Source organism: Astyanax mexicanus, chromosome 6 (genome assembly GCF_023375975.1).
Source record: "Astyanax mexicanus isolate ESR-SI-001 chromosome 6, AstMex3_surface, whole genome shotgun sequence".
Classification (NCBI taxonomy): Eukaryota; Metazoa; Chordata; class Actinopteri; order Characiformes; family Acestrorhamphidae; genus Astyanax; species Astyanax mexicanus.
In genome coordinates this window covers 26229476-26248536 of record NC_064413.1, presented here as the reverse complement: position 1 = coordinate 26248536, position 19061 = coordinate 26229476, and the positions used below count along the sequence as shown (strand labels likewise).

General features: G+C 34.9%; 2 protein-coding genes across 2 annotated transcripts; both read left to right on the top strand.

The window, feature by feature from the left end:
* Positions 1-51: 51 nt before the first annotated feature.
* Positions 52-18842, top strand: LOC103024579 (complement C1s subcomponent-like). Its single transcript, XM_022687096.2, has 7 exons — positions 52-175; positions 320-521; positions 622-796; positions 1975-2100; positions 2194-2277; positions 4163-4968; positions 18243-18842. The coding sequence occupies exons 1-6, from the start codon at positions 150-152 to the stop codon at positions 4918-4920; spliced, it is 1371 nt and encodes a 456-aa protein (XP_022542817.2). The 5' UTR covers positions 52-149; the 3' UTR covers positions 4921-4968; positions 18243-18842.
* On the top strand, positions 8417-18284 carry LOC111197601 (complement C1s subcomponent-like). Its single transcript, XM_049480105.1, has 7 exons — positions 8417-8602; positions 10178-10379; positions 11149-11329; positions 11482-11622; positions 12568-12699; positions 12784-12867; positions 17434-18284. Exons 1-7 carry the CDS (start codon positions 8565-8567, stop codon positions 18192-18194), a joined length of 1539 nt encoding a protein of 512 aa, XP_049336062.1. The 5' UTR covers positions 8417-8564; the 3' UTR covers positions 18195-18284.
* Positions 18843-19061: the final 219 nt, after the last annotated feature.

Sequence of the window (19061 nt, the reverse complement as noted above, 5' to 3'; positions counted from 1 at the left end):
AGTTAAACAAGACTGTTAGACTTTTAGACTCTGGGTTGCTCACTCTTCTGTTTGCAAACTGCAAGGACTTCTGATTTGTGTAAAACTGCTGGACAAATTGAACACACATCCCAGATTACCTCTTCTATCTCCATGCTATTGTATCGATCATGAGCAGAATAAAGCGAATAGTGAGGTAAGTGATTAGAATTAATTTCTATGTCGTCTAGTTTTTATTGTTCCATCTGTATATAAAGCAAAATACACCTGCTTATACATGCACATTTGGTTGGTCTCTCTCTCTCTCTCTCTCTCTCTCTCTCTCTCTCTTTCTCTCTAGTCTATGGATGCTATGGATGAGTGTGTGTGAGTGCAAGGAATCAAAGTATGGTCATGTTCAGTCCCCTCTGTACCCTGAGCCCTACCCAGTGGGTCTCTATATGCAGTGGTACCTGAAAGTTCCTCTTGGCTACCAAATTCAGCTCACTTTCAACCACCTGGACATTGAACCTTTTGCAAACTGCTCCAAAGACTCTCTCACAGTAGGTTGTGCATTATATTGCATTGTGTTAATAGATAAATTTAAAATGTCAGTTTATACTGCAGGGCTGCCTTGTAAAAACAATGTTTCTGGTCTAAAAGGTTCTGCATGATAATGAAGTTTTGGGGAAGTTCTGTGGCCAGACGTCAACTGACCCTCATCACCCTGGCAAAAATCCCATCATGTCTCCAAGCAACCATGTCCAACTGGTATTTGAGACAGATGAATCAAGGCCTCAGATGCACCTTGGCTTCTTTGTCTTCTATGAAGCAGTTGGTATGTCAATAAACATGCCAATAATTTAAAAACCTAATTTATTAAAGGATTTATAAATGTACCAGCTCTTTGTAGCTAGCCACTAATATAAAATGGAGAAGACCATGCTTCAACCAGTCTATAAATATTTTTAACACTCTTTTAATATTACAAAGTTTCAGTCAACACTGACATTAACATTGTGAATGGTAAACTTGGGCTTGTGTGCAGCCATGAAAATCTAATCTGAGATAAACAATGTCTATATTCTGTAAACTTGTTTTGTTTATCACTTTGTTGTTGCTGCTAATGTTCCTAGTTCATAGTTATACACCTACAGGCATCAGTGCTATTCTAGTAGAAATGCAGACAGGGGCAACATGGGTACTCTTGTGCTTCAGAAAATGCTTTTCTATTAGAACATGCAACACAAACATTACAAATGCTTTTGCATTCACATGCTTATTACTTTTATTTGCATTGGAGGAACACAAAAAATCACTTTGGAAAAAAGGACTGGACCAGTCTACTTAATATTAATAACAGAATAGCTTCTGTAATTGGAAAAAAAGTTTCTGACACCTTCTGGGAACTTTCTGAACTTTCTGCTTTTGTCCTGGTAAAAAAACAATGACATGTTTTAATTGATTGAATGTTATATGTGACCTGTCACACTGGAGCATTTGTAGCAGCTACAGTATGAAATTCTGGTAGAAACAAAGAATGAACAAAGATTGTATAATTTAATGTGTAATGTGGCTTGTTCGTTCTAGGTTGTTGTAATTTAGACTAGTATAAACTAGATATTTTAAAGTAGACATAAATGAATACCTGTATGACAGGCAGACATCTTGCTTGTGTAATTGTGTACTTTTATTCATAAGTAAATTGGTAAGGCCCTCTTGTGATCAAGCTCATACGAGTGCCGTAACACAAGCCAGGCAGTAACTGTGTCTGACAAATATACTGGAGCAAATTTACCAGTTTTAATCCCAATAATATAGTTAAATTAACACTACATGTTGTCAACTTTAACATATGTGAAAATGTGAAACCACTAAATATGTTATGTGTGTGTGCATCTGTAATGATTTCATGATGTCAGTTCAGTTTGATGCTCTTCACAGTTGTTAAAATTGTGTAAATTATTCTCTCTTTCTTTTTCTCTCGCACACAAACACATTTTTTGTATTTCTCAGCTGTGGACTGTGAAATTCCAGATCTTCCAGATCTGGTGGCCCTAACAGAGGAGCATCCACTGACAACATACAAGCAGAATATCACCTTCAAGTGTTCATCAATATTCTACCAGCTGGCTGGACATGGTAACCACTGCAGTAATGAGTATCTCTCTGTCCTTTTACAAATAATTGTGCTCAGAGATACATTTTGTTTATTCTTTGTTCTATTGTTCTCAGCTAACTTCACTTGTGATGCTAGTGGAAACTGGGTATCTGAAAGTGGACAGAATATATACCAGAATGCACCACAGTGTGTTCCAGGTATCTATACTCCTCATTTTCAACACATAATGCACTTTAACTGATTGATCTGACTAATTGTTATTGTTTTGAAATCTCTGTAAGTCACTTAGACATAGACTCATATCCAGCTACAATCTTCTTTCTGAAGGCCTTAAAGAGCTCTATGGATCTAGCCACGGTAATATTACTCACTTTAACAATACAAACAAACCAAACTTAATGCCAGAGTTTTTAGTGAGTCAGGCTTATCCTAAATCCTTGTTATAATCAGCTGCAGATGACGTGCTGCACTTAAATTCTAGTTATAGAAGAAGAAGTAATAAATAAGGGGGTGTCATCACTTTTTTCCTCACAGGTGGTTTTCATGACTGTATGTGTAAATCAAATAGACCACAGCTCATCTGTTATCACATTAATGGCATTTGGCAGACCCTCCCTTATCCAGCTATTTATCAAAGTGCTTACTTATTCATTTGAAACTTGTTGATAGACCTCAAGAAACTTTGAGCACTGATTAACAATTGCTAGAGTCACATTTTATCAGCTTCTGCACCACCACCACATATTATTTAGATGAAAACATGGTAACTCTAACATGGTAAAAATGTATATGACATAGGGGTGTAACGGTACATGTATTCTTTATGAACCGCCACGATACAGGTGTCGTGGTTCAGTTTGCGCAAACGCATGCAGAACACAGGGTACTTGTGGAACCAATGAACGTAGTGCGGAACTAATGTTCAGAGGAGTGTTGCTATTAGCAACTGTTGCTATTAGCAACTCTTCACTGACTTATCCTGCCCTGAGAAGTTTAGCTCTGAGCACATGGGCTGAGTATAGTGACTGGAAGAGTGACCGGAGAGTGATCTAATCCTCAACCACACTACACTTTTAATACTGTCCCCTCATAATAATGCTAGGATTCCAGAATAAAAAAAACATGATTTTAATTCATTTTTAAGTGATTGACCCTAATAATAAAATTTTAACAATCTAATACTGACATTTCTTTAAAAAAACTCAAACACTGAAATGCATCCAGTAATATACTTAGGAAAATATATTTGTAGTTTAAGCAGTTAAAGTAATGATGTTGTTTTTTTCTTAATAAAGCACCACAATCACGCTCATTGTTTGTTTGTTTGTTCCAAAAATATCCAAAAGATGCCTCTCAAAAGAGCCTCTGATGATGACAGTAGGAGAGAATACTGGTTTAAATTTTATTTAATAAAAGTACTTGAGCCCCGTTACAACATTCCATCCCAAAAAACTAAACATCATTATAATGAAGTTCCATTGTAAATAATAATAATAATAATATAAAGGTGAGGCTATAGAGAATGCCCAACCTCTTTATTTTTTTTACCAACCGTACCGAAAACGGACCGAACCGTGGGGTTTATACCGAGGTGTGAACGGAACCATTAATTTTCTGTACCGTTATACCCCAAGTATGGCACTGATGTAAGTGCACCATGGACAGTTGAAAGTGGTCCCCTTCCTAAGCGTATCTATCACTGGTCAGAATTGGGGTGAAAGGGCTAAAAGATGGCAGGCACATGATGTGCATTAACAAATGATCTGCAGTCTTACCAGCATGAATGGGGTCTTACAATTGGTGTATCATTAATGATCATGTCTTTCAGCCATATTTACCAGAAAGTGTTACAAGACAAAACAACAACAAAGCATTGTTGCCTGTTTGATATAAACAACCTAAGCAAATAATGAAATAATTTATGGACCAAAAATAATTGTATATATATGTATATATATATATATAATAATAGAACGTAGCGCTGTAACAATATTTGTCTTATTTCCTAAATCTTTCTATCAATGCGTTCTAACATTCTTTTCATCCACATTCTTTTCCCCTTCCTCTAACTCCTTCTGTCAGAGTGTGGCATGAATGAAGAGTTTTTTCCGCGTGGACGGGTTTATGGAGGAGAGAGGGCCAGACTGAAACAGATACCCTGGCAGCTTCTGATGAAAGACCGCATGAGAGTAGGCGCTTCTCTAATTAGTGATCGCTGGGCTCTTACAGCTGCTACTGTTATGGATATATATGAAAGCCATACACTGAAATTCTATGGAGGAATGATTGATGGGAAAGACAGAAATGCAGTTATAATGGAAACGGAGAAAATCATAATTCATCCAGATTATGAAAGGAAAATATTAGGTGTAGACCGGACAACCTATGATAATGACATTGCCTTGGTGAAGATGTCTGAAAGGGTGCCACTCAGTTTCAAAATCAGGCCAGTGTGTCTGCCAGAGAAGTCAGCTGGACCAGTGATGAAGGGAGCGATGGGAACAGTATCAGGGTATGGATCAACTGAAAACAGAACTAAAAGTCAGTTTCTGCAGTATGCTCATTTACAAGAATATTCAGAAGTTCCTTGTTTTCAAAGCAATTTGAAGATCACTGATAATATGTTCTGTGCTGGAGGAGATGAGGCAGATTCATGTAGCGGTGATAATGGTGGTCCACTAGTCCTTCCAATGCTGGGAACTGGATCTCCAAATAAACCCTACCGACTCGAAGGTATTGTGTCATGGGGTCCTCGATGTGGAAATAAAGAATTTAAGGGTTATTACACCAAAGTACAGAACTATCTGGACTGGATCAGAGAAACCATGCAGAAGAATTAACAGCATCAGCATTTATTACAAATAACTACTAGGCTGATTATATAGAAGGTGATGTTGAACCCAATTACAGATGTATTTAAATCAGATGATACTCAGAAATCTTTAAAACAAAATGCAAAAATAATCAATATCTTACCTATTCATATAATGTCCCATAAAAATGTCTAAAAATCTAATATTTCTCATTTGTTTTTAATTCAGACAAAAGCAGTTATTCAGTATTGTTCAAGTTCCACACACACACACACAATGAAACCCTCAAAAAAAATCATAAAAGTAAAAAAAAACTATGGAAAAAGTTTAATTAAAAACTCTTGTACTTACTTACTTAATCCTGTGAGTTTTTTTTTATCACACGTTGAAATAAAATGTAACACTCTTACCCTCTTTATAGCTGTTTTACAGTTTTTGACAGATAGATGTCTGTTGTGGACTTTACTGTTCATATGTGTGATATATACTGTTATATATACTGTTAAACATCACTGTTCAATTGTGTGATAAAACATGTTGCTATCACACAATTTACATTTAATTAGCATGTTTTAAACATGCTTACATTTTATTACCAAATTCTGGATCTTTCTTATCTTATTTACAATTGCTTGAACAAACCAAACCAAACCAAACCAACATGTCCCTGTGTGAAAAAGTGATTGCCCTCTAAACCTAATAGCTGGTCGGGCCACTCTTAGCAGCAACCAAGCGCTTGCGATAACTTACAATGTGTCTTTTACAGAGCTGTGGAGGATTTTTGGTCCACTCATCTTTGCAGATTTTTTGTAATTCTGACACATTGGAGGGTTTTTGAGCATGAACGGCCTTTTTAAGGTCATGCCACAGCATCTCAATGGGATTCAGGTCAGGACTTTGACTAGGCCACTCCAAAGTCTTCATTTTGTTTTTCTTCAGCCATTCAGAGGTGGACTTGCTGGTGTGTTCATTGCTGGTGGGTCATTGTCCTGCTGCAGAACCCAAGTTCGTTTCTCCCTTAATAATAAACACGTTCATTTAAAAATAGCATTTTGTGTTTACCTGTGTTGCCTTTGACTAATATTTAAATTGATTTGATGATCTGAAACATTTAAGTTTGACAAACACTTGTGTAAACACAGTGTGACTTTTTCACACCACTGTATTTATTATTTCTTTTTTACTATTACAACTTTTACTTAAGTAAAAACTGTAAAAGTACTGGTTTTAAAACTACAAATTATTTTAAGTAAAAGTACTACAAAGTACTAAAAAAGTAAAAGTGGAAGGTGAAAAGCTCAGGCTCCTATAGTGCATACGTAACCAACATTTCTACTTCTAAGTAACGTAATAGAGTATTTTTTCTACGTTATTAGACGACTCTGGAAAGAAATAGTTGTTCCAGGATAAGAGAGAGGGAGAGGAGTAAGAATGTGTGATGGTGTTCAAATAAAAGTAAGGATTATTTTTGTATTTGTGTATTTTAATCTTGCACATATGGAACTAAAGCTAATGACGTTTATAATAACATTTTTGCAGAGTTTGGCAACAATTTCATGTCCTTACAGTTTAAATAACTTCCACAGACTATTTTTTGTCTACACTATTGTTCTATATAATAAATAACCCTTAATTATTTGTAGACAACATGTTGCCCACATTTGAAATTCAAGTAAATGTTTATTAATTATTAAAAAGAAACAATTATGAAGCTGCTTCTGTAATGTCACTAGCTGTTATTATTTTTTACAGTGGTTGCACAGTGATTGACTACACGTAGCTCTGGAATAGAGAACATGTGTTAGTGTTTTAAATGAATTAGTTGATGTGGATCCAGGTTTTTGTGTTGTGACAACAGAATGTGCTTTTGTGCAGAAAATCAACTATTCGGTTCATTGCATAAGATGAGTGTGTTGATGTATTTAGATGTATTTAGAGTTTAAAAAAAGTGTCTAAAGTGCTGGTAAACGCTTCTTAGCAGCTGCAAAAAACTGTAATATCCTGATAAATAACACTGACCTGATTAGCCTGCTATGAGGCAATGCTGTTGATATGGAATTTGACCCATTAATGTACTCAATAGCTTACGGGAAATGTTGTGTTTACAGTACTCCTCTCTACTGTCATTTTCCCCTTTTGTTTGCTGTTGTTTACTTCCACATCTATTTATGATAAATATGAATATGCAAGTGCTGGTGCATCAATGCATAACAATACATATTTGATGAGTATTAAGTCACTATTAATACATTAACTAATAATGTCACTATTTATTTTTACTATTATTTTATCTTGCTTTTCATAGAGACAGGTATCACAATTCTGAATATTTAAGTTGTATATGATTTATATGTTTTTTCTAAATGTGTCTGCATAATCTTTAGAAAGATTTTTTCAGTTGGAAATGTTTAAACCCAACTGACCATGAACAGATTACTTCTATTACTCTGGGAAGTTTAACTAATTTGTTTTAAGACAGAGAAGTGGAAAATGTTCCTAAATAAATTAACAAATGTATACATTTAAATGAATTTTTAAACTCTTAAATTACAGACCTATTTTACTAACAAGATCAGCAACTATTATGAATTATTTAGATACCAAAATGAAACTATATTAGTTATGTAGTTATGAGTGAAATGTGGGGTCACATTTAAAGTCCTAGGGTTTAGAAGAGTCTATCAATGTATTTTCATAATTACATGTAAATAACTTTTTTAATAATCAATATAATCATCCCATAAGAGCCCAGACCTGTGAATCAAATAAATTCAGTGAGAAGCTCATTCGTTTTTTATTATTATAGTATTATAATTACAGGAACATGCCAGTAAATATTTTAAGGTTAAAATCCTGATCTAACAAATAGCACAAGAACAATTTCATAACTTGTATTTTAACATTTTGTCATAGAAATCAGGTTACAACTAGTTCTATGGTAAAATGTTTCATTAAAGCATTTGAATGGTTAAATGTTTGGAACAGATCTGCAGAATCTAAAAAAAACACTTTTAAAAGGAGCTGTTTTTTTTTTTTTTTTACATTTTTACGTTCTGTAAATAAAGTGAGATGAACAAACACACATTCACACACTGTGCTGTAGTGATGCTCTCAGGATGTTCAGTTTGCGTCTCTCAGGTGCTTCATTAGTGTTGTAGGGAACATTACACAGCTTTTAAAGGGTCTGTGATATACAGCACCACAGACTCTTTTAGTCTATTTCACTATCATTGTGTGCTGGTTTCCTGGACTGGGATTAAGCCTATCCTAGACTGACCAGAATTCTGAAGAGACTGGATATTAATAGTAATATTAAGTGAATGATTATTAATATTAGACTGTATTTAAGTGAGAGCTGTGTGGTCGTGTGTTGAGTCTGTTGGATTGTTCAGTTCAGCTCCTGGCTTTTATCCAAGCCAGCTCTGCTGTCCACACCACACTTGTGGGTTTAGAGGTTTGTGTTTCAGGTGAACCACAGTGTTAACACAGCAGATTAACCTTTAGAATGGACATTTCAGCTCAGTTCATGAATCAGATCCAGCGGAACAGTGAAGTACTGGGAGCAGCCATGTTGTTTTTGCTGGAGAAGTGAAACTTGGGGAGGATCTGATGTGTTTAAAGGAGATACATTATCACTCCAGAGCGAATAAAACCAAGCAGAGGAGCTTACAATGGAGCCGCTGATCCACTACAGCACTTTCTGCTTACTGTAAGAGTCTCTTTTATTCCGAATGAACCTCTAAACCAGTTTAATCAGATCTGTAACGCTTTCTAAAAGAAGATAGATACAGATAAAGATAAACCCCGTTTGAGGGTTGATTGTGTATGTTGTGCTTTTTGGAGGAGTTGTTAGATTAACGGTTAAATTTTCACAATTCTGAAATGTAATTACATGGAAATTGATTTATTCCAATGTGTGTGACTGTTACTGTTAACATTAACATTTGAGTTTGGTGTTTCCTTATTTTTGGGGGTTAGCAGGTTGGGATAAGTAGGCTTCAGAGCTAGTTTACCCTTACATAATCATACATATGAAATGGAATTGTGCAGGACTGTTAACCCAGTGGAGGGTCAGAAAAGAGCCAAGATATTTTTTCTTTTACTGTTTTTTATACATTATAGAATAATAGTGAATAAAATATTACAATCAAAAAAGTATTCAGTCCTCCACAAAGTGTCAAATAAAAGGTCTATTGCTTTTATACTATTAAAACATTGTTCAAAATATTTTGGTATCTAAAATCTTTATACCCTAAACATTTCTACAAACTCTACATATTGGAAGCTCGCATTTAATACCAAATTCAAAATTTTATCAGATAAATTATGTTCTTGAAATGAGTTAAAAACGAATTTTATTTAATTAAAAAATCAATTCGTCAGAGCTGTAGAAGCAAAAATACACTGTTAAAAGGAGCTCGTTTTATCTCCAGCACAAACCCAGCACACCTACATTCTGAAGATGAGATGAGATTAGAGACTTCATGAGTTAAAATATGTGAGAAATTGCTGTAAGGAATTTTATATGTATTTTAAAGTTTCTGTGACACAAACATTACCATGGGCTCCTTTGTGTTGAAATGTTAATACTACTACTACTGATAATAATAATAATAATACTAGCGACTATATAATAATGGTGGTTGATGCCAGAGTATGACTTATTTCACAGTCTACTGTGAAAATGATGCCTCCTCCAGTAAACAAGCTACTTTTATTTAGCTGACAAAGCAATTTGCCAGAGTTAAATTAACACTGTAATTATTTAATTATTACTATTCATGCTAATGTAACACTTTCAGTGTTGATTTTACTTATTTGCTTTTATATATGCACAACATATGCATCCTATCAACCTCAAGTGCTTTTTGTTTTTATAATTTTTGACGTTAGTTAAATATTTCAGGTGGCTCTTCATAAATTTGCTAAATATACTAACTAGAGTTTGCAAAACTGCAACATGATAAAAGTAGAAACAGCTGGTGTTGTAATGTCCAGACCAATGCAAAAAGTACTGTATTAAAATTGTTTAAATCATTTCTACAAAATAACAAACTCAAATGTAATAAACAGCTAGAGCTAATCATTTAATCAATGTCTTGAGGATTTTCTGAATATTTTATGACTGTTGGCAGTATTTATATAACACTGAGTGACTGCACCTTCAGGGTCGGTGACTTCCTCTTACATGTAAAGATGATGCACAAAGGAAGGGTCCACAGATTCTTCTTATCACTCTTAAACACCATATTTAATCAGCTCAACCTCTCCCTCTCTTTTTCAGTGTGCTGTGGGTGAGTGTGAGTGTGTGTGATTGTGAGGATCTGATGTATGGGCATGTTCAATCTCCACTGTATCCTAAGCCCTATCCAGCTGATCTCCATGAACAGTGGAACCTGGAAGTTCCTCACGGTTACAGAATCAAGCTCACCTTCACCTACCTGGACATTGAGCATTCTGCTAACTGTTCGACTGATTCTCTGATGGTGAGCAGTATATTCCTGTCCGTATATTTTGTCTCTTACTTGTGAAACCACCTATCACTCACACACACACCTGACCTGAAACCCCAACCAGTCCTCAAACACACACAAAGACTGTACTGAACCCACTTGAACATTGCTCTACACACACACTCAGCACACACAGACAGAAATGTCTCTATCCCTATCAGCAATATTTGCTGCTTAATTTTATAAGAGCTATAAACTCTCTAACTCAGTAACTGCTGTAATCATGTATGTTCTATATGTTACAGTATGATACATATCTCTGCACTTTGCCCTCACTAAAACATTTAATCATACCGTATCTGTACAGCACTGTCGTGTCTGTTAAATTGTCTCATGTCTGCTGTATTTATTGTAGTGTAGTTTTATGTTACAGATCTGTAACACATTCGCACTTTATGTTGTCTATTGTATTGTTGTTTCATGATGCACCGTGCTTCCAGAGGACATAATTTCATTACACTGTGTACCTGTATTCTTATAGTAATTATACTGGCTGACATAAAATGCTACTATCAGCAGGTGAGATGCTCATTCAGGGACACTGGTATGCGTTTGCTCATATTAATATTTTCAAATGGCCACAGGGACAGAGCGAGGTATATTTGGTGTGTTTGTGGCAGCTTTCTAAGTGCAAAAAAAAAAAAGAACTGAAATTTGCAACTCTTATCTGTTTTGTGGTAATTCTGCTGACTGTCTTATAAACTATTTTGGATTTTGTTTTCATTTCTCTTTTATTGTGAAGGTTTTGGATGGCAGGAAAGTTTTGGGGAAGTTCTGTGGCCAAAGGTCAACGAATGCACACCACCCTGGCCGCAAGTCCTTCTTGTCTTCTGGCAATCGTCTCCAGCTGGTGTTTGTGACTGACAGCTCAAACCCAGATCTTCAGCCACACCTCGGCTTTTCTGCTTTTTACCAGGCTATTGGTGTGATATGTAACACTTGTGGCTTCAGAAGACATAAATTATCAGTTAATAAAAATCTAATATAACCTAAATTTAAATTTGTTTAAATTTATGAACTCCTAACAGTGCCTGTTCTGAATGTGTAGTTTTTATGTATTTCTGTGTTTTTTCAGATGTGGACGAGTGTAGCTCTCCTGTATCTTCTGAGGACTCTGGACCCCTCTGCTCTCAAATCTGCCTCAACACTCTGGGCTCCTACCAGTGTTCTTGTCATCATGGGTATCAGCTGCGGGATGATGGGCGTACCTGTGACTGTGAGTGATGCCTCTGTTTAAATCTCTTGCTGTGTCTCAATTCAGGGGCTGCATCCTTCAAAGGACTCATTTGAACGCTGATTACGTCACCGCGGTGCAACTATTTCAACTTATTTCAGCACGAAAAGTGCGGAGTCAGCAGAGGAGTCGGCTGTATTATGTAGTATTACGTAGTTTATAGATATATAAATAATTATAGATATATTAAATTATATTATATAACTGTAGGGTAGACTGTCCCATTTCAGTACTGCCATCGCAGCCTACCCATCCTTCGACGGACACACCTTCGTAGACCGCGTCCTTCGAAAGATGCATCCCCCTGAATTGAGAAACAGCCTCTGTGTCAGTTTTTAATGGAGGGGGTGAGGGGGGGGGGGGTGTGGTGGGGTTTAGGAGTCTGAGGAAACCCTGTCCAGCCCTGGATTTCCAAGCTGTTCCCCACTCTTCTCTCAAAAATTGCTCTTCACAAACAATCAGAGAAAAAACAAGTCAAATCTGATATAATTCCACACAAAACTTTAGACAAAAGGACTAGAACAGACTACTTAATATAAATAAATCAGTTTGCTTCCTGTAACTATGAAGAAGTGACACCCACTGTGAACTTTCTGAACTTTCTGCTGTTGTCCTGCTAAAATACCAATGACCTCTTTAAACCTTTGATATGCCACAAATACAATGTAAAGAAAATTTGCATCACACCAGAACATTTGAAACAGCTACTGTATTCATTTCTAGTAGAAATAGCAAATAAAAAAAAAAGTACTGGATTGACAATATTTTTGCCCATGATTGTCTATTTTAACACTTTGAATTTGTTATGTGTGTGTGTATCTGTTATGATTTCATGATGTCAGTTCAGTTTGATGCTCTTCACAGTTGTTAAAACTGTGTAAATGATTCTCTCTTTCTCTCTCACACACATTTTTTGTATTTTCCTAGTTGTGGACTGTGGAATTCCAAAGCTTTCAGACGCAGATCTGATGGTCCTAACAGAGGAGCATCCACTGACAACATACAAGCAGAATATCACCTTCAAGTGTCAATCAATATTCTACCAGCTGGCTGGACATGGTAAACACTGCAATAATGAGTATCTTTCTGTCCTTTTACATTTCTCAGAGAGTAATTATCTTTTTTCTGTTCTATTGTTCTCAGCTAACTTCACTTGTGATGCTAGTGGAAACTGGGTATCTGGAAGAGGACAGAATTACTCCCACAATGCACCACAATGTGTGCCAGGTATATCTTTACTCCTCATTCTCAGCACAGTGTACTTTCATTCATTGATTTCTTGATTCTTATTGTTGAAGACACTTCATAGAGTCATATCCAGCTACAATCTTCTATCTGAAGGCCTCAAAGAGCCCTGTGGATCTGGCCATGGCAATATTACTCACTTTAACAATACAAACAAACCAAACTAAATGCCTGAGTTTTTAGTGAGACAGGCTCCTACTTAATCATTGTTATAATCAGCTTCAGGTGATGTGCTGCACTTAAATTCTAGTTATAGAAGAAGAAGTAATAAATAAGGGGGTGTCATCACTTTTTCCACACAGGTGGTGTTCATGACTGTATGTGTAAATCAAATAGACCACAGCTCATCTGTTGTCATGCAGTTACAAATACATTGATGGCATTTGGCAGACCCTCTCTTATCCATACTTATTGAACAAAGTGCTTAGTTATTCACTTGTAACTTGTTGATAGACCACAAATTCTAGACACTTTAAGCACTGAGTCACAATTGCTAGAGTCTGAGTGTAGAGATAAATCTTGTACTGCAATGTACAGTCACATTCTATCAGTTACCTTCTATTCATTATTGCTGTCTTACACCCTGTAATCACACACTCGTCATTAAAATAGCATTGGACTTTAGAAATATATTATTGCTGATGGGCATGGTGGTCTGGAAGTGACCTGTGTTCAGATAAATATCTGGTGTCTTTCTATTTTTGCGGCGGGAAACACAGGTGCGCAATTGATTAAATTAAACCCCAATAACAGTCAGCTACACCACCATGACTGAATCACGATCACCGTGCACACTACGCACCCCTAGAAAATCTGCTTAAAAATGTGCACATTAACTATAAGTTATTATTAGTTATATTTATTTTTCCGACATTTAAAAGTATTTATATTTATATTCAGTACCCGGCCTTAATAATTGTAGCTTAATATAACAGATATAGGCATTCTGCTGGTTGAGAATTTGACAGATGCTCATTCTCACTCATTCTCTCTCTTAAACCCTGTAATTTGGAAATTAAAAAATTAAAAGAGGAAAGTACTTTTACTGAACTTAAGTTTATTTTGTTTCACTTTGATATTATTTACCTGAAATTCACTTTTATATTTTTTATATTTTGAAGACATCAAAGCACATTAGCATTGTGCTCTGGCATCTCAGGCTGCCTGTCAATTATTCAAAACTACACAGGGGTGGGTTTCCCGAAAACGATCAATCTTAGGGAATAACGAATGAACTAACGAATGACGTGAGTAAAGAACGAGCCAGTTCTGCGAGTGTTTCCCAAAGAGCTTCGCAAAGCGAAAATTAACGAACGAGGTTAAAGAACGTCTTTGTTGACTCCGCCCCCGAAACAGAGCACTCAATCGATCCACAAATATCGATTCAACACTGCATATATGCAGTATTTATTCACTATTAGGCCATAAAAAACGTAGAACTGTGTTGTAATCATCAACATTATACATATTCTGAAATTTAAATTACAAAAGGATGTACTTTGGCATTAATAAAATACTCCTAAAGATACATATGACTAAATAAATAATAAAAAATCTAATCTATTTTAAAACATTAAACTTTTCTTACTTTTTTAAAACTATTATAGTTAATATATATTATATTAATAGATATTATACTAATATTATTAATAGTAATATTAATATATTATTATTATTATTATTATTATTATTATTATTATTATTATTATTATTATTATTATGAATAATTATACAAAAATAATATAAAATATATAAAAAATAAATTATAATAATAATACTTATACGTATGTACCTGTTTTTTTTAAACCAACCAAAATATGTTTTATATACACTCTATGAGGCTCCTGCTCATCCTAAATCACTCAGTTGAGTTTAGGTTAGGGGATTGTGAAGGCCATGCACCTTTTTGTTTACTAGATAATTCCATATGCGTCAATTAATCATTTTCATGGTTTTAATATTAATCGCCAATGTAAAAAAAAATAAAAAATAAAATAATTAAATGAGACGTGTCCAACTTTTGACTGGTACTTATATATTTGCGAGTTGACACACCCCAGAGTTTGCCCAGATGAACGGCCACAATGTTGATTAGAAGCACCTGAATAAGGAATATTATTAAATATGACCTGCACATTCACCGATACCCTTTACAATACGTATAGGTGGGATTAAAGTCCCCTGCACCGGACCTACTTTGCAGCTTTGCTTAAACCGTGAGCATCATCTGCAGGAATTCACTGATTGCATTTCTTGCAGCATTAATGTCAAGAACTCTAGCATCGCTAATCTGGATTTTAATGATTTATTTGTGGGTTTGATTGGTCAATTCCAATATGCCCAGTTAGACTACAAGCCACAGACAAAGTTGGCATTATAATATATTATATTATAATATATTATAATATAATATAATATAATATAATATAATATAATATAATATAATATAATATAATATAATATAATATAACATAACATAACATAACAAAACATAATATAATATAATATAATATAATATAATAATATTGATAATTATATAATAATATAATTGATTATAATTAATAGTAATATAATATAATTGTTCAACCACGGAAATAATATTTTTTCTACCTCAAAATTGGCGGTCCCTGGTGTTTAAGGTGCTGAACTGCAAGTCGAGATCCCCTAAAGAAGCTCTTTAAGAATAACGACTGGGTCAGAGCACTCGTTAATCTGCGAGCGAGTTTACGTAGTACTTTAGTTACGCACGGGTTTGGGAAACACTCTTTAATTAACGATCAATCTTAAGTACGAGTTAACGAAGTTCTTAGCGTTACGAAGCTTTCGGGAAACCCACCCCTGATCTATAAAGCTTTATGTTAGCATTCGTTTTTTTATCACTAGGTCACATTTATTAAAATATAACATAAATTAATTTATTAATTAAAATCTAGTCCAGCGCTCTAAAATGCCACACACGCTGCATTGTCAAAAAAAAAAAAAAAAAGCTATAGATAGGCTAAAAAAAAAACTTAAATAAACTTAAGATGAGTATGGACCAGTAAAATTAATAATAAAATATTGTCAAATATAAAGGATAGGTTGAGGTTTGATAGCGCTGTTTCCAGATAAAGCAGTAAATGCAGACAAACTGTTTTATTTCTATAGACACAAGGCACGCCAGAAAAAGATTAATTGAAGCAACGTTATCAGTGCTGGACTATGGCGACATTATCTATAAATATGCTCCTTCCAGCTCCCTTAAATTACTGGAGAGTTTTAGTGAGCTGGCAAAATCTGCTTTTAGCTACAGCTGGAATTCACTACAGAAAACACTAAAATTCAGCTCAGTGTCACTCAGTCATTTTAAACTTTTAATCTATATCTAACCACCTTCAGACAGCCTGTACCTGTTTTACTTCATCTTATTTATTCTTACCTTTTATTTCTTATTGTAGTTAATCTCTTAGTTCTTCATTTTTTTTCTTTTATTTTTTTGTTTTCTTTTTATTTTTTTTGTATGATTGCTTTTTAACTTATTTTGATTACTATTATTATTATTATTATTAAACCTTTTTAATAATATTTTTTATACCATGTAAAAGTAATACTATGTAAAAGTTAGTATTAGCTTAATTTTAACTGTTTTTTTGTTGTATTAATCTTATCTTCTTTTGACCTTAATTTCTTATTAATTAAACCAAGTTTTATTATTATTTTATTTTATTTTATATTTATATATGTTTTTACCTTTCATTTACTGTTATTGAAAAAAAATATTAAATTATTTTCTTTGTCATGTCAATCCCTGTATTTGTAAATGCTTGGCTACACTGAAAATGTATTTCTGAGTCAAAATAAAGGTTGATTGACTGATTGATGATTTGAAAGTGAAAATAATGTCAGTCAGTGTTGCAAACCCAGCTTTTATATGAACAATAAACAGAATAAAGAATACAATAACATTGTTCTTCCCTTAAATGAACTGCTGCTGTACCAGCGTGAACATGTAGGTCAGTTTCCCCTCGGCTGAAACGCACAAAGGGCAGTGCTGTCAAGATCCCAATGCGCCAAAGTCAGAGCACACCTGCTTCTTAAAGGGAATGACTAATGGTAAATTGATGGGGTTTTTTTCACGTTACGGCCAAAACACACCCATGAATAATTAAGAGAATTAGTACACGCCTTTCGAGCTGCACAAGACGTTTGTTTTGGGTGCCCTCATGATACCAAAGACACAGGACACGCCCCTAAATTTGGCTGCACGATGCACTATTGATCGGTGCACTATAGATCGCTGCAATAGGGCCCCATATCTTGCAAATGTTTACAACTTTCAGTCATATTTACCAGAAAGTGTTATAAGTGTTATTTGCCTGTTTATAACATGATAGAAACAACCTGAACTAATAATGAAATTTATGGACAGAAAATAAATGTGTCTCTGAGTAACAAAGCTCTGTAATACACAGTATTTATCTTAATTCATAAATCTCTCTATCTATCAATGCATTCTAACATTCTTCTTCATCCCTGTCATTTTCCCCTTCCTCTAACTCCTTCTGTCAGAGTGTGGCATGAATGAAGAGTTTTTTCCCCGTGGACGGGTTTTTGGAGGAGAAAAGGCCAAACTGAAACAGATACCCTGGCAGCTTCTGATGAAAGAGCCCAAACGAGGAGGTGCTTCTCTAATTAGTGATCGTTGGGCTCTTACAGCTGCTCATTTTGTGGATGGACATGAAACTAAAAAACTGAAATTCTATGGAGGAATGATTGATGGGCAAGACAGAAATGCAGTTATAATGGAAACGGAGAAAATCATAATTCATCCAGATTATGAAAGGGATGTCTCAGGTAGAAAGCGGTCAACCTTTGATAATGACATTGCCTTGGTGAAGATGTCTGCAAGGGTGCCACTCAGTTTAAAAATCAGGCCAGTGTGTCTGCCAGAGAAGTCAGCTGGACCAGTGATGAAGGGAGGGACAGGAACAGTATCAGGGTATGGAATGACTGAAATCAAAACTGCAAGTCGGTTTCTGCAGTATGCTCATTTACAAGAATATTCAGAAGTTCCTTGTTTTCAAAGCCCTATGAAGGTCACTGATAATATGTTCTGTGCTGGAGGAGAAATGGTTGATTCATGTAAAGGTGATGGAGGTGGTCCACTAGTCCTTCCAATGTTGGGAACTGGATCTCCAAATAAACCCTACCGACTCGAAGGTATTGTGTCATGGGGTCCTCCTCGATGTGGAAATAAAGACTTTAAGGGTTATTACACCAAAGTACAGAACTATCTGGACTGGATCAGAGAAACCATGCAGAAGAATTAACAACATCAGCATTTATTACAAATAACTACTAAGCTGATTATATAGAAGGTGATGTGGGACCCAATTACAGATGTATTTAAATCAGATGATACTCAGAAGTCTTGACCAATAAAACATGCAAATAAATCAATATATTTCATATTCTTTAATGTCACATAAAAAATAAAGGTCCTAAAATTGATTTTTCATTTGTTTTTATTTAGACAAAAGCAGTTATTCAGTATTGTTCAAGTCCCCCCCCCCACACACACAATGAAACCTTTAGGCAGACAAATCTCAAAAGGCAAAAAAAAAAAACCAATGAATCCTTGTATAACTAATCCAGTGTGTTTTTTGTTATTAGACATACATTTAAATAAAACATAACATAACCCTCTTTGTAGCTGTTTTAATATCCTGATAAATAACACTGACCTGGTCAGGCTACTATGAGGCAACACTGTTGATATGGAGTTTGACCCATCTTAAACTAACAGTCTCATACTCAGTGTACTCAAACGCTTACGGGAAATGTTGTGTTTACAATAAGCCTCTCTACTGTCATTTTCCCCTTTTGTTTGCTGTTGTTTATTTCCACATCTATTTATGATGAATATGAATATGCAAGTGCTGGTGCATCAATGCATAACAATACATATTTGATGAGTATTAAGTCTTTATGTCAGTATTTTCACTATTACTCTCATCTTGCTTTTTCACAGAGACTCTGATAGGTGTCATAATGACAATAATAAATATGTACTATACTTTTTTAATATGATTTATGTGTTTTCTCTAAATTTATAAAACAAATAAAATTAAGAAAACTCTCTCTGTTATTCTTATAGTTGTTATTCAGCCAAATCAAACAAAGCAGATTGTTTCCCT